The sequence below is a fragment of the Carassius gibelio genome, chromosome B22, assembly GCF_023724105.1.
Source record: "Carassius gibelio isolate Cgi1373 ecotype wild population from Czech Republic chromosome B22, carGib1.2-hapl.c, whole genome shotgun sequence".
In the NCBI taxonomy this organism is placed as follows: Eukaryota; Metazoa; Chordata; class Actinopteri; order Cypriniformes; family Cyprinidae; genus Carassius; species Carassius gibelio.
Window position 1 is genome coordinate 17,524,050 of NC_068417.1, and position 17,387 is coordinate 17,541,436.

Here is a 17,387-nt window from a genome sequence, read left to right on the forward strand (position 1 = left end):
AACATACTCCCTCTTGGTAGAAATTGTGAAATCGCATTCCCTTCTCACTGAAAAAAGTAATAAGTAAATTTACTTAATTTTTATTTGGCAAGTTTTTGCACAAGCATTTTTCAAGTAAATTTAACACATTTGGAAATTAAGCAAATCTACTTAACTTACAGAGCATTCAGGCTAACAATTTTCACCTATCATGTGTTCCCGGGGAATCGAACCCACAACCTTACACTTGCTAATGCAATGTTCTACCACTGAGCTACAGGAACACTTCAAGATCTTGTGAAAAATAAGTGAAAATTGCACTTACTTACTTTTTTATTTTGGAAAAGTTTTTACTCTAACAAAAAACCCGAAACCGATATTCTAGAAATTTCTAAATGTAAAATATTTTTTTTCAAAACTGTTTTATCAAATGAGGGTAAATAAGTCTCTCACTTCTGTCCCTTTAAACCAGTTTACAGCAAAGACAGCACGAAGGACTGGATGCACGTGATAAATATTCTGCAATTAAGAAAACAGACAAAAGAAATAGCACTGTAAAACCCGATAAGTAAACTTTACTCAAACCGTTTGAGTAAATAGATTGCCTTGATTTAAACCATGTAAGTTTTAAAACTTTGCATTCAAGTAATTAAGTGATTAACTAAGTGCTGATTGAGAATTAGTGATGAACAGCTGCTGTTAACAAACAGAATCAGTGAAGAAAAGAGAAACACAAGAAGAACTACTACAACTGACTTCAGACACAGACTTAGATGAAATCAGCTGAAATAAAATACATTAAATCTCTCAAGATCTGATTAAACAACCCACAAACAGCATCAGCAGCTCCACTTATTAATAACCAGACTGACTTTATTTCTGTCAGGCGTCTACAGAAGATCTTATTGAGAATGAACTAAGGTTTAGATGTTGATTTAGTTTCATTTGAAGTAACCATGTTAGAGATCAGTGTTTGCTTTAGTTGAGCTCTTGACCCTTGACTTCTGTCTTAGTCTTTTCTCTGGCTGTTATAACCGTGTGTTTCTAAAATACATTTGTTATAACTCAATAGTCCAGAAGAAAAGCCATCAGGTGTTAACCTGTACCTAAGTGTAGATTGTTATCCTTAATATTGGTGATGATAATCATCATTTATTTATGTGTAAGAAGTCTAATGAAGTAGGTGATGTGTAATTAGTAGAAGTGATTCTAGTGAAAGTGACATTAAGAGCCAGTGATTCTGTGATAATCAGTTAATATAAAAATGACTTTCTAAACATTTTGTACACATACATTTTTCTTTCTATGCCAGTTGTTGGTCAAACACAGACATCAATAATCAGAATATGAACCTCTACAATGGTGACGAAAAAACATCCTGCAATGCATTCTGGGTACTATTGTAGAACAAAACTCATCCATGGCTCCCAGCATGCTCTGCAGCATTTTCTTTTTATGGACACCATTGTTGAGGTTCATATTCTGATTATTGATGTCTTTGTGTGACTGTTTGACACCGTAGAAGACTACACTGTTTGAAAAGTCATTCATATTAACTGATTATCACAGAACCACTGGGTCTTAGAATCACTTTTACTATAATCAAATTACACAACACCAATTTCATCAGAGATTAGACTCCATACAGTTCAATAATTGATGATTATCCTCACCCATATAAAGTATAAGAATCTACATCTAGGTACAGGTGTACCTATAAATAAAGTCAGTCTGGTTATTAATAAGTGGAGCTGGTGATGCTGTTTGTGGGTTGTTTAATCAGATCTTGAGAGATTTCATGTATTTTATTTCAGTTGATTTCATCTAAGGCTGTGTCTGAAGTCAGTTGTAGTAGTTCTTGTGTTTCTCTTTTCTTCAGTGATTCTGTTTGTTAACAGCAGCTGTTCATCACTAATTCTCAATCAGCACTTAGTTAATCACTTAATTACTTAAATGCAAAGTTTTAAAACTTACATGGTTTAAATCAAGGCAATCTATTTACTCAAACGGTTTGAGTAAAGTTTACTTATCGGGTTTTACAGTGCTATTTCTTTTGTCTGTTTTCTTAATTGCAGAATATTTATCATGTGCATCCAGTCCTTCGTGCTGTCTTTGCTGTAAACTGGTTTAAAGGGACAGAAGTGAGAGACTTATTTACCCTCATTTGATAAAACTGTTTAGAAAAAAATTATTTTACATTTAGAAATTTCTAGAATATCTGTTTCGGGTTTTTTGTTAGTGTAAAACTTTTCCAAAATAAAAAAGTAAGTAAGTGAAATTTTCACTTATTTTTCACAAGATCTTGAAGTGTTCCTGTGGCTCAGTGGTAGAACATTGCATTAGCAAGTGTAAGGTTGGGGTTTGATTCCCTGGGAACACATGATAGGTGAAAATTGTTAGCCTGAATGCACTGTAAGTTGCTTTGGATAAAAGTGTCTGCTAAATGTGTTAATTTACTTAAAATTTACTCAATAAAATATACTTATTGTTTTTTTTTTTTTTTTTACTTAACTTAGTTAAGTAGATTTACTTAATTTCCAAATGTGTTAAATTTACTTGAAAAATGCTTGTGCAAAAACTTGCCAAATAAAAATTAAGTAAATTTACTTATTGCTTTTTTCAGTGCTGTAGAAATCATGTTTTCCCCCTCAGGAGGCCACATTCCATTGTCGGGCCCTTGGAATCATCCTAACCTTTCCCCCCTTACAGCGCCCCTGCTCACTCTCAGTGGTGGGAGGGTGGGTGTTGCTCATTTCCATACCATCATGCTCTACAAGGACTCCCACAGCAATGGAGGGTATAGCTGGTCAGACTTTCACACCTCAGGCTCTGAGGCAATGTTCAGCTCAGTCGCTCCTATTGGCACTGGTTCAGACATCGTGGCAGAGGTGGACTCTTTGTCTGCAGTGGTGCTGCAACTCCTGACAGTGAGATGGTATAGGAAGGATTGTCCATAGTGAAAATATAAAAATTCCAAAACCACCAGACAAATGCACAATCTGTACACATAAAATAGATCACTTCTGGGTAGGGCATTCTGTCACACATTGTCTGGTTTTAAGCACACGAAGAAGGTTCAGGTTCAAAATTTAATTTATTAACATCCACAGATAAATCCAAGTACAAAAGAAAGAAGTAACATAATAAGAGACCTAATAAACTAAAGTTAACACATGTAAGGATAAAAAAACTCAGAACTTTGTTCTCCTGAGAAACAGACAATACAAACATACTCGGTCATCTTCAAGACACCCCACAGAGTGGAGGTGCAGGAAACGCCTCTCTCACATGTTATCAGTTTCTTCTCATCCCCTTCCTTCCCCATCCTCCCTCCAATTGGTTCACTCAGAATGGTCAATAGTATAATGTTCTACAAAAGTAGACTAAAAGATAATACAGATCCTAAGAGTTAATAGATATTTTGCTCACTGTAATGGAAGTGCCCTTTCCCAGAGTCCTCCATGTAAATTACCTTCTGTTGCCATTGAGTTGTAAAACACCCAGGCTTGGGACCTGAGTTAATGCATTATTCCAATTGTTAGTTCCTTTCTCCATCTCGGGGATGTTTGTCTCGATCTGAGATACTTAAGGAAATGTTGCAAGAGGATCAGGGCCTTCTGTAGCCGGAATGAGCCCATAGCATGAAGTGTGTGAACACACTTCATACAGTGTATTTCACTAAAAGTCCGGTATGCATTTTTACTCTTAGAATCATCTTTGAGAATTTGATGTCTTGTGTTGATTTGATATCTCTGAATTGGCTACGTAACTGGCATAATACATACTTACCTGACTGTTAATAAATTGCATTTGATTCTATTCCGTTTTACTCTGTAATTATTGACTCTAGTAGATTACACTGTATCCCTGTTACCGCATTTCCTGCATCAGGTTAGTAACGGACTAAAATTCAGTTTAAATGGAGCATAGGGCACACCAACTGTATCTTTAGAGTTCCGGCTAACACTTGGTATTAGTTCAAGTGTACTTAGATTGTAAGGGTTTATAGGGAGTTTAGGTCAACTGGATGTTGTACGACCAACCTAAATAGGGTGGGCCTAACCTCTGTTTACTGTAATATTACTCTAGATAAGTGTACATGGGAAACCATGGCATGACCATACCAAAACTATCAGGGAGAGTAATAGGAGAGTAATGTTGGTCGGCTTATACCTATAGTAGTGGTCGTGACCTCTGACTAGAAATGATGTTGCTTTATTCAAGTGTGTACAAATCTATGGGGGCTAATTAAACGTACTTTTAGAATGAGCAAGCATAGGAGCAGCCATCTAAAGTCTTAGCCAATTACCTCTGGCTAATAACCAAGACTGACGAGAATGTGACCGTAAGATACGCTAAGGCCAAAGCGATATCTTTGAGCGACATGAGCACCTGAATGAACGAGTACAATAATATGAGAGAATAAATAATCAAATCTCAGAATAATAATGATTTGAAATGGTCAAGCAAACAATTTCCCTTTCAACCTAAATTCGAGGTCATAATAAAATGGAGTCAGATTAAATAATAAAATGGAGTCAGATTTGAGTTTAACTTAAATTGAATGACTTTGCGCGCTGAAAAGACAGAACATGCAAGAGACCTTCAGCCAGCACCGGATACCTTCCTTGGACCGAGTGCGTGGACCCTACCTCACAAGAACTTACATACACTTATGAACTTAAAAACAATTGCAAACAAGGATGATAGACACGCACACACCTGAGCTAATGTGACCAAATCAAATCTGTAACTATGACAACAAACTCGACAGGGAGGAATGGTGCAAATGAAAGCAAAAGTCCACGAGATTGGATACATACATTTGAACGTGTTTGTTTTCTTTCAGAGAGTTCAAGAGGAGAATGATGTGGTGTATGCTGGAGTTGCTGTGAGATGAAATAAATATATTAAAAATATATGTAAATCCTTGAATATTTAAAATAGCATTGAAGGTTGCATTTCTCACCATAAGATTGCAAAGTCATGTTTACAGAGGCTTCTATGGACACACAGTTACACAAAGAGAACATATTACAATTATTTTGGGTATAAAAAAGATGATGTCTTGGTTGGTATGTGATGGTTGGCAACCCCTAACCTCATTAATGTTGTTCTGATCCTGTAAATGTTTAAGTATTGATCCTGTAAATGTTTAATTATCACAGATGTTTCAAATGTGCTTTTATTCTATAATTGTCTTTTGTCAAGTTTCTCTATTTATTGTGAGATTATGAATTTGGGATTCAATCAAGATCAAATATTAAAATTAATGTGATTTTAATGGATTGCTATCCAGGGCTTTCAAGCAGTGTTTTTCTTTTTTGCATGTGTGTATTGCTTTCATATTGCTATTTTGTCAGTACTGTAGTAATGGTGTACAGAAAATACAGATCACCCTGCTGGAGCTCCATCTACTGGATGAACATGTTCTTGTAGCTTCTTGTTGTTGTTCTCTCACTAAACAAGAATAATATAACCATTAGCAATGCCAGATCAATATGTACAGACAATAAAATCAAAATAAAAAAATCACTGCATCCTGTTTTTTGAATTCAACATTTACTTGCATCTGTTCATTTAGCAGACACATTTATCCAGACAATAGAACTAGTTACACTACTAAGCCATTCAAAAGAACAAGTACTAGATATAAATAATGAATTGGTGTAACAGTAAGTGAATTCAACTCATAAAAAAAATATTTTAAAAAGTTTACAAACATTAAAAACATCTTGCCTGCAGGTGTTTTTTTAAAGGCCTAAAGTTCTAGGAAGATGTTGACCACTTGAGTGAAGAAAAAAAATGTTGAGGGTGAAATGAGAAGCTGAGAAGCAAAAAAAAAAAAAAAAAAATATTATAAAAAAAAAATTATAAAAAAAATGTATATAAAAAAAACCCGGACCACAGTCACACTGTATTTCACAGAAATAAAAATCAGTCAGTTTATATTCCACCCTGCTCTTAGTTTGATCATTATCTCTGATCAGAACCAATTTAACGCATACATGCATTCATGGCTGTTGAACACCGTCAGGTTCCTGCCTTTTATTGTTTTACAAATGTTGGCTCTGATCAAATATATCTATTGTTTTCCTTCAGCTCTTGAAACTATAATAATTGTGTTCAAAACAGCTAATGATTTTCTGTTCATTACAAAACCACACTGGTGCCTCAGATGCACAAACTCGTCAGATGGAAAGTTTTCAGAAGAACTGTGAATGCAAAGACACTTTAACTGTAAACAAGCTATGCTTCTGATAAAGTAAACATTGATAACTTTCTAAAGACCCTGCTGGAGCTCCAGTTAGAAGCTCCAACTGCATTCAAACAGCCATAGAAAATAACAGATATCATGAAAAACAGCTAATTTATTTATAAAACTGTGTTCATATAAAGTTATTTGACACAGAATGGAGTATTTTCCTGCTCCTTTGCAGACTGTAAGTTCACTGATACATTTTGAATATTCTTCATCTGAATTCAACTTCTGTCAAGAACAATTAATAAACAATTAAAAAATAATTAAGTATATAAAAAAAAATAACTTTGTCTTAAAAAGAACTAAACCTCAAGTAACTGCTGTTTCAAATGCACTTTTAGTTTTGTTTGTTTCATTTAAAGTTTCTGTGAAGGATTTTTCTGAGTTAAAGAATGTGGAATCCAGTCAAGGTCAAAAGGTCAAACATTAAAACATTAAATAATAATGTTATATTAATCGATTGTGTAATCTTAATTGCTTTATTTATATTTTTAGTAGTTTTGTAATGGTTTATAAAGAGTCTTTTATATGCCTCTGTTGGTATGATGAACATACTCCGTGGAAAGTTCTACCTGCTGAATAAATATGTTATTTCACTAATGGCTCTCTCTCTCTCTCTCTGACTGTGACAATTTATTGTGTAAACTACTTAAAATGTTATATACAATGTATTTTTATTACTTTATGCCTCTTTTTGTACTATATTAAATTAACATGCTTTAGTATAATCTTTAAATTTTTCAGCCTCGTGCTTGATCTTTGCAGACATGACAAAATTTGCAGCTCTACTCATCGTTTATTTAATTTTACATGTTTATTGAAAAAAATAAGTAGCCTACACATACAGTTTTGCATTGTCAAGTTTGCTGCATGAATAATGCCATCTAATATCAAAACTGTTAAAGCTATTTTAGAATATAGTGTCTTTATACCTTTCGTGAGCACTAAACAAGTCTCATATATCCACCGAGATTAGAAGATCTGTATACAATATATCACTGAAAATAACATCCTCTGCTCTTTATGATATAAAATATAATCACTTCATATTGCTCCTGGATCCTATATTTAGTTACATTTATTTGTTTATTAGAAGCTTTAATCTATAAAATAAATACTTAAGACACTACTCAAAGAAAACATATTAGACAAAAATAATGAAATGGTGTAATATTCATATAAAAAAAAAATATCTATCAAACGGTGACCAACATTCATCTCATCATGTCAAAGGGTGTTAAACAGTTCTAGAAAGATGCTGATGACTGGAGTGAAAAAAAAAAAAAACTGAGTGTAAAATGAGAAGCTGAGAAGAAGAAAAAAATTTTCACAGTCACACATGTGGTCAAAAAAATAAATGTGTGAACATTAGTCACTTCTTCATTTAATATTTCTGCTCTGCTCTTAGTTTGATCTTTATCTCTCAGCACGACTATTTTAACACATTTTTGCACTCATGTCAGTTGGACCACATGATCTGCAGATGTTTGGCCTGATCAAACATGCTGTTGGAATCATTATTTGTGTTTTTCCCCTTCCCACAGAACATAATCAAACTTCACCGAGCAACTATACCTTACTTTTTACTGAATTACCACATGAAAGAGTCTTGCTCTATCAGCAAAAGATGAGTTCAATACAACAATCTGAACGACTGACATCAACAAAACATGCATTTTGCATGAATATAGAAGTTAAGATCAAGTGAGAGCAGATGAGAGAGAAGAACAGCAAGTGTGCCCTTACGTAAAAATAAGTTTATTCAAGTGTGCTATTAGTATACTTCTTTTAAAATAAAAATAGGAAAGTATACTTTCAGTCTACTTTTTATGTACTTCTCAGAAATGAGCTTTACATTATTTTTAGAAATATATTTAAAATTGCATTTAATTATACTTGACCTAGAAATAGTATATTTATTTAAGCTGTACTTGTGCTCCGATGTTTTCATTGTTTTAAAGTGTGTGTGTGTGGGGGGGGGGGGGGGGGGGGGGGTTATTACACATCTTTTGCACAGAATTCCCAAAAAAGATGCTTCCACACATAACACGCTGATCAGACATAAAATTTTTATCAAAACTGTGTAATGTTATGGAATAAAATATAACCTTGAAGAAGTAATGATTATCAAGCTTTGGGGTGCATCAACGTTATTTTACAATCATAGGCCTAAAAAACATATAAAAACACAAACATAAAAGTGTATGCTAACTATTCAATATTTCCATAATCTATTAAAAATGTATTTTCCTTAATTATTTTATGAGTTATGTGATCACTTGAAGCTGCTATGAAAACCTCTATGTCAACATACTTATTATATAGCAGTTCAGTTCCCTGAACTCTGAACCTTAGCAACCAAAGTTAATTTTGACAATAAATTTAGATTTAGTTTTAGTCATAGTCTTTTTACTAAAATGCTGTTTATTTTTAGTCGTATCTTAGTTGCCTGAATTGTTTTGAGTTTTAGTTTAGATTTACAAACCAGATTCCAAAAAAGTTGGAACTTGTACCGTACAAGTTGTTAATAAAAACAGAATTCAATGATGTGGAAGTTTCACATTTCAATATTTTATTCAGAATACAACATAAATTATATATCAAATGTTTAAACTGAGAAAATGTATGTTTTTAAGGGGAAAATAAGTTGATTTTAAATTTCATGGCATCAACACTTGAGTTGGGACAAAAGTTGGGACAAGGCCATGTTTACCACTGTGTGGCATCCCCTCTTCTTTTGGAATAGGAATAGTTTAGCAAATTATCTCTGAGAAACTCCTTTCTGATATTGCTCCACTATTTTTTACCACAGTATTGGGAGAATCCTCTGCCCATCTTCACTTCTGAGAGACACTGCCACATTTTGAGAGGCTCTTTTTATACCCAATCATGTTCCCAGTTGATCTAATAAGTTTCAAACTGGTCCTCCAGCTGTTCCTTATATCTACATTAAACTTTTCCAGCCCCTTATTGCTACCTGTCCCAACTTTTTTGGAATGTGTAGCTCTCATGAAATCCAAAATGAGCCAATATTTGGCCTGACATTTCAAAATGTCTCACTTTCAACATTTGATATGTTATCTATATTCTATTGTGAATAAAATATAAGTTTATGAGATTTGTAAATTATTCCATTCTTTTTTTTTACTCACAATTTGTTCAGTGTCCCAGCTTTTTTGGAAATGGTTTTCAAATCTAGTGTAAATTTAGTCAACTTTAATCTAATGGGTTTATTTACAGTGTAATGCATTTATTAAGCATTTCTCCAAAATTTCCTCTCATTTCCAAAATCATTGTAAATATTACATATCAAGGTTTTATCATGATAGACACAATTTAACTGCGGTGACACACAACATCCATCCATCCATCCATCCATCCATCCATCCATCTGCTTCCGCTTATCTGGGGCCGGGTCACAGAGCCAGCAGTCTAAACAGAGTCACACAGACTTCCCTTTCCCTAGACACTTCCTCTAGCTCTTCTGGGGGGCATTCCCAGACCAGCCGAGATATATAGTACCTCCAGCGTGTCCTCGGTCTTCCCCTGGGCCTCCTCCCGGTGGGACGTGCCCAGAAAACCTCCCCAGGAAGACGTCCAGGAGGCAACCGGGACAGATGCTCGAGCAGCGGCTCTACTCTGAGCTTCTCCCGAGTAGCCAAAATCATCACCCTACCTCTAAGGGAGCGCCCAGCCACCCTATGGAGAAAGCTCATTTTGGCTGCCTGTATCGGGATCTTGTCCTTTCAGTTATGAACCCACCGCTCATGGCCATAGGTGAGAGTAGGAACATAGATCGACCGGTAAATTGTGAGCTTCGCCTTGCAGTTCAGCTTTTCTGCAGAAGCTGCACCTATTTGCCTGTCAATCTCCAGCTCTATTCTTCCTTCACTCGTGAACAAGACCCCAAGATACTTTAACTCCTCCACTTACGGCAGAAGCTCTCCACCAACCTGAAGGGGACAAGCCACCTTTTTCTGGCTGAGAACCTGGGCTTCGGACTTGGAGGTGCTGATTCTCATCCCAGCCGCTTCACACTTGGCTGCAAACCGTCCCAGCACATGCTGAAGGTCCTGGCCTGATGAAGCCAACATGACAACATAATCTGCAAAAGAGACAAAAGGTGGGGGATGAAAATCTTTGGCAAGGGGCTCAACCAAAAATTCCCAATAGACCCTCACAATAAGTTTGGGTCCACAGAGTCTGTCCAGCTTCCTCCCCCGCCATTGGATCCAACTCACCCCCAGGTGGTGATCAGTTGACAGCCCCTCTCTTTACCTAAGTGTCCAAGACGTATGGCCAGAGGTCAGACAAACGACCACAAAGTCGATCATCAACCGCTGGCCTAGGGAAGGCATAGGGAAGGGACCCTTTCATTCACCGGGGTAAACTCCAACACATGGCGACTGAGCTGATGAGCTATGAGCAACCCCACACCAACTGCCGCCTCACCACGGGCAACTCCAGAGTGGTAGAGAGTCCAGACTCTCTCAAGAGGTGTGGTTCCAGAAGCCAAGCTGAACATGGAAGTGACCCCGTCTATCTCCATCAGTACCTCTCAACCTCCCGCACAAGCTCAGGCTCCTACCCCGCCAGCTAAGTTGCATTCCACATCCCCAAGGCCAGTTTCAGAGATTGGGTCATCGGACCCCCTGACTTCGACCGCTGCTCAACCACAATGCTCCAGCCCCTTAAGATTCCTCACCAGTGAAATGTTTTTGTTGACGAACATTATGATGGAAATTATTTGTCAATGAAATTAACATTGCTAGCACAGCCTTTCTCAAACTTTTTTCAGTCAGGGCACCTTTCAAAAGTGCATAAAATCTCAAGGCACCCCAGTGTAAAATATAATTTAAAAACACTGCATAACCCAAATGTAAATGTCCTGTTTATTTAGACAGGACAGTAATGAACAGAGCATAATACGAACTGTAAATAACAATAACAATAATAACTAGAATTAAAAGTTAGTGAACTAACTTTGATGTTGGCTTGGCCATCTTGGCCATGGGGCAAAAGAGCCACAGTACTTGTGTGCCCAACATTCTTGAGTTGTCCCGCTGCAAAAAAAATACCATAAAAAAATACACCTGCAACAGTGTTTTTCCATGGTCCCTTGCCGTTTTCTTTTTTAATAAAAAGCCTAGGCTATGATAACAGCTACGACAGCGTAGCTACGACAGGAATATTGGATATAATATCGGAGTAATATAGTATTTTAAGAAGCTCTTAAAAATATATATAAATTACTTTACCATGTTGTGCAGCGCCGATAAATAAATAATATTAAATACGTGTTGTCTACGCATGAAATACACGTATTTAACGTGTTGTTGACGCATTAAAATTCACGTGTATTTGACCCTCTTGGCCTTCCATACACATTAGACGTGAAAAAAAGGACATTGCGTTGTTTTGATATGGATTACTTTATCACAGAATATTTGTTCAACAGCACTTATTTGGTTTAAAAGTAGACATGTCAAGCTTTCTATAGATATATCTCTCATGTCTCTTCCTTGAGTATTCATGGAGTTACAGTTCATTTTAATGACGCGTTTGTAAATGAAGATCAGGGCAGACCAAGGCTGCAGACAGCACACCTTGTTTGTTATCTTTATTTTATAAGTGCCCAAAGTTTTGTTGTTATTATGTTTGTATCCAAAAAAAAAATAGACCCTTTACAGAGACACGTTAAAATTAACGTGTATATTTGACCCTCTTGGCCTTCCATACACATTAGACGTGAAAAAAGGATATCGCGTTGTTTTGATATGGATTACTTCATCACAGAATATTTGTTCGGCAGCACTTGTTTGGTTTAAAAGTAGACATGTCAAGCTTGCTATAGATATATATCTCATGTCTCTTCATTGAGTATTCATGGAGTTAAAGTTCATTTTAATGACGTGTTTGTAAATGAAGATCAGCGCAGACCAGGCTGGAGACAGCACACCTTGTTTGTTATCTTTATTTTATAAGTGCACAAAGTTTTGTTGTTATTATGTTTTTATACAAAAAAAGTGGACCCTTTACAGATTCGATTGATGTATTGCTCTTATCTGTACGATTAAAACTGAAAATGTAATTTAAGTAATTGTCAGGGTTATCAGCAGAAAATGACTCAAAACGCGTATATGCGTTAATCGACTCCAGAGTTAAAAGGCTGTCGTGACTTTTTTCCTTCCAGTATTCATAAGCTGTATCACGCTGTCAAATTATATGTCATTTTGCACACATAAACATATCAAAAACACCTCAATTCTGCTCTTGTTGTGTTCTAATGGGTGGATTAGTGCTGTGATATTATTTTTGGAATCTCTTGAAGCCAACTTGATGTGTTGAATGCTCGGAGCACGTTATAAAACGTATTCTTAAAATACACATTTCTGTTTTAATAAATGCTCATATTAAATCATAGCATAACACATAAGCAGGTACAAAAATAATCAGTGATGCATATGCGATCATTTTTGTCGCAGTGTAGCTCCCTGCTTTACCATCCCAGACAGCAACATAGTGTTGGCCCAGATCCGGCCCACATCTGGCCCGCGTGAAATCCATGCGGGCCAGAGGTGGGCTGGATCTGGGCCGAAACTGCTTGCTGTCAGGGATGTCATGCAACGCTGAGCAATCGCTGTGACGTTCAGTCCGACAGAGAATATCTCATAAGCACATATAAACACTCATTTTCATGTGTATAATATATTATTCTAATTGTTGTGTGCCTTTTCGCTGCAGTGTTTTAATGTGAAAGGCTGTAATTTCTCTGTGGACTTCCAATTAAGTGTTCAGAGAAATACATCGCGAGCTCGCGGGCAGCTGCCGCGAATATATCATGTTATTACTTTAAACAGTTCAGAAACATCTGAATTTAGCTGTTGGTGTGTTCTAACGTGTGGATTGCGTGCAATCGCCGTTTTTAAAGGTCTTAAATAAGAATGAATTCGCTCGTTGTGAGCTCCGTGGAGACAATGACTGAGCTGATCAGCCGTGATTCTTTTCTCGTCTTTCTGACTGCTCTTCTGCCCAGAAATAAATTATTAATGAGCCCTGACCCCTGTAATAATCAGATATGTTGGATTAGCTTGTAAGTTTGAAGGAAATTGTATTATTTACGGAATTTCTGACCGATTTAAAAGTGAAAGTAAACCGAATTCGCTCGTTGTGAGCTCCGTGGAGACAGCAGCAGTGATTCTTCTCTCATCTTTCTGACTGCTCTCTGCCCAGAAATCAATTATTAATGAGCCCTGACCCCTGTAATAATCAGATATGTTGGTTTAGCTTGTCAGTTTGAGGGAAATTGTATTATTTACTTGGTATTTTTAACCGGTTTAAAAGTGAAACGAAACCCGGCCGACTCCTCCCTTAATCTCGGGTATTGCAACTAGGGGCGCAATTATTCTCAGATAATGTAAGTCTATGGGTAATGTATTTTGACATTTAAAAATTAATAAAAAAAAAAACTTTAAGTCTGATCCGTCTGAAAAGATATAGCAACCAGCACCGCTCTATCCCGCAGGTGTCTGCCGAGTTTGGGGCTTGTGGCTTTAAAGCCCTAGGAGGAGTAGCGTTCAGAATTTCTGTCAGAAAAATAATAATAAGAAAAAAAAGAAGAAGAAGAAGAAGAAGAAGTTTAAATAGCATAACAGTATGTTGGCTTGTTGCCAAGCCAACATAATAACAACTTTATAGCAACTTTATAGCACCTTTAAAAACACAGGTTTGCAAATTCACAAAATAATTAATCTGAGACACAAATGCCATAAAACTGTAAGAGGTGGACCGACCGCCCAATACAAGAACCCAACAACATTAGTTTTAAATATTCTGGCTGACCACTTCTCCCAAAATACAAAAAAGTAAGTGGCAGGTGAACTGGGAGAAGAATATAGTTAACATTAAAGTTACTTACACAATGTGTATCTGATATGAATAAAACTAATTATAATGGAAAGGATTATTATTGCCTCTTCCTTTGACATCAGTGTGTATTTTACAAACTTTAAATCTATTGTTTTTTTAGTACTTATATGTCTGAAATAAACATTATGTGGCTGAAAACACTGAAAAGTTGTGATATATGACAGCTCTGAGCGCGCCTGTCTCTTGCTCAGTGTCAGCCAACGCGAAAGCACATTTGAATTTAGCAGTTGATCACGTGATGCACTGACCGTTCTAACATTCACATGTGTGAATGTGTGATCGTACGTGCGAAAGGGTTAAAAAGAAGAAGAATGTATTTATATAAATTCAAATATATATATATATATATATATATATATATAAATATATATATATATATATATATATATATATATATATTTATATATGAAATGTCCATTTTTTTTTTTTTATTTTTTTTTATTTTTTTTTTGTAGTCTACGTTATTTTTTCGCGGCACCCTGACACAGTCAGGGGGCACCCCAGTGTGCCGCGGCACCCACTTTGAGAAAGGCTGATTTAGAGCACCTGATCCCATAATTATTATTATTACTATTATTATTATGTTATCTGTATTAGCATAGTGTAAAACATATTAGCAGCCTGCTAAAAAGTGCAAATTATGTTAACAGTATTATCCATGTATCAGTTTGCTTTAGTCTTTTTGTTTTCAATTTCCTTCCCACTTCGGTTGTTTTTTGACTTACTGTCTCTATCTCTTCTTGATTTCTTCCCCTAATATTAGTGTGCTACTTATGTTCTCACATTCACAAATACAAGTTTACAAATTATATATTAAGCCAATTAAGCTGAATTAAATGAAGAAACATAGCAACAGAACTAATGAGGAAAGCTGTAGCTGCATGGCTAAAAAAAAAAAAAAAAAAAAAAGATTTTGCTCAAATCTGACACAGATCGGAATTTGTTGTACACAATACAAACATCTGCACAAGATCCTACCAAATCTGGGTTTTAACAATGTGTGAACATTGGTAATTTCTTCAGTTTATATTAGACGCTGGCCTGATCAAGTATCTCCATTGTCCTGCAGCTTGTAAAACTGTTGTTTGATTTAGTTTGGTTTTGGTCCAATGGTTTTCTGCTCTCCACAAATCACAAAGAAACTTCAGAAATCTGAATCTGAATGCTTTACATAAACTAAACAAACATTTTGTGCAAATACAGAAGCAAGTTACATTATTGTTGTTATTATTATTAATATTATTTTTATTATTATCAAATAAACATCTAGATGTTTATTTTTCAGCCTTATTATTGTTAACTGTGACAGACGAACATTCGGTTTGGAAACACAGACCCAACACAACATGTTTCTGTTCTGCTGTCACTCATCTCTGGCCTTCTGTTACTCGCTGATTTGGTTTTACATTTATACTGATGCATTGAACATATTATTTTTTTTTTCAAAGTGACATATCTAATGTCAACTGTAGTCTTGAAGAGTGAATATTACTTGCACAGTCGTGCATTCACCTCATGATTGATCAAATATACTACATCCCAAAATACAACATCCTACTGGCCATCATTCTATTATACTTACAATTTTTAATTTAGCACACACTTTTAACAAGAAAATACATCAGACACTAGGCCTTTTATTGCACAATAAATAAGTGAATAATACATAAATAGATAAATAATTATCACTTAAATGCAATTACCAAATGAAAAGGATGAACAAGAGAGAGAAAACTTGTAGTGAATACAAACCTTCAAAATGTATTTTAAAAGGTGACAAACATTGTTCTCATCATGTCTGTGGGTGTTTCTGCTGAAAACATACTGTTAAACAGTTCTAGGAAGATGCTGTCCACGAGTGAAAAAAATAAGATAAAAAAGATGAGTGTGACAGAAGCTGAGAAGACAGTCACACAGTCGCAAAAATAAACTTGTGAACTTTAGTCATTTCTTCATTTTATTTTCCACTCTGCTCTTGGTTGATCTTTATCTCTCATCACAACTATTTTAACACATTTTGCAGTCATGTCTGTTTAACCCCATCCACAGATGTTTGGTCTGATCTCTACTGTGTTCAGATCTTAAAATCATTGTTTCTTCCAGTGGATTTTCTCATCCCACAAACCATCATCAAACTCCACACACCGACTAAACCACCAACACTAGCTTCATCAGCCACTGAATCACAACAGGAAAAGATTTAATGCATTAAATCTGCTAAAACAAAAGCTCATAAACAGTGCTTTAAGAAACTGAAGCTCTCAGGAGCCATAAAGATCCTGATACTTTTACTTTTAGGGATGTGAACGTGTGAGAGAGAGACGGAGTGAGAAAACCAGAGAAGAGACTCACCAGTGCATTTAAAATTTAGTTTTTATTGCTAAACAAAAACATTTAGATCCAGGTTCGAATCCACTGTAAGACACCAATGTGTCCCTGAGCAAGACCCCTAGTTGCTCCAGAGGCGTGCAACCTCTGATATATATAGCAATTGTAAGTTGCTTTGGATAAAAGCGTCAGTTAAATGTAAACATAATCAAATCAGGCTGATATATCACATTTTAAACAGTGACAGAATATGACAATTTGACAAAGCAGTACAGAGATAATGAGAGCTTGTTCAGGATCAGGATCATCTGTGTTGACTGAAGAGAGAAATGAGTCCTGATGACTCGGTATGACTCACTTTTGCAGGATTACTCTTTTGAATAATAATATATCAACTTTGAACCATTTACAGTTGATGTTTAATGTCACTGTGTGACAGTACAGACAGTACATCTCTTCTAAAGACCTTGTTTGAGCGCCAACTAGAGACAAAATAAGATTATTTGACAGTGTCCAAGGCCTTGAAAACCGGTATGTGAAAACTAAATATTTCTGTAATGTTAAAAATACATTTTTCAAAATTATTTTATGAGTTCTGTGTTATTTTATCACCAGCTGATCCTGTTTTTGATTTTAATTCAGATTTGATCTGATCATCATCACTAGAAGCTCTTGTGAAAATCTGAGTGTATTATTCAGTGATCTGTGTTTGATGAGGAAATATCAGCAGACTTGTTATATAGCAGCTCAGTTTCCTCACTGAACTCATAGTGAAGGTTATTAAATCCTCTGTTTTGAGATGATATATAATATCTGAAGGACAGTTCTTGTATGATCATGTCTCGTGGTGTGTGTTGTTTTCTCTCTTCTCTTCCGGTCCATGATCTCC

At 35.7% G+C, this 17,387-nt stretch overlaps 3 protein-coding genes across 3 annotated transcripts in view; 2 read left to right on the top strand and 1 right to left on the bottom strand.

Annotated features, from left to right (window-relative positions):
- The window catches only part of LOC127988497 (hepatocyte cell adhesion molecule), a 278,315-nt gene extending 272,834 nt beyond the window's left edge, over nucleotides 1–5,481 (top strand). Inside the window, exon 7 of the mRNA XM_052591289.1 lies at nucleotides 4,829–5,481. Coding sequence (XP_052447249.1) covers nucleotides 4,829–4,879 — 51 coding nt within the window. The 3' untranslated portion in view covers nucleotides 4,880–5,481. The remainder of the gene's footprint in view (nucleotides 1–4,828) is intronic.
- LOC127988462 (uncharacterized) overlaps nucleotides 1–17,387 on the bottom strand; it is a 523,986-nt gene that overhangs the window by 364,090 nt on the left and 142,509 nt on the right. The gene's annotated exons all lie outside the window — the stretch shown is intronic.
- The window catches only part of LOC127988499 (SLAM family member 5-like), a 240,114-nt gene that overhangs the window by 73,537 nt on the left and 149,190 nt on the right, over nucleotides 1–17,387 (top strand). The gene's annotated exons all lie outside the window — the stretch shown is intronic.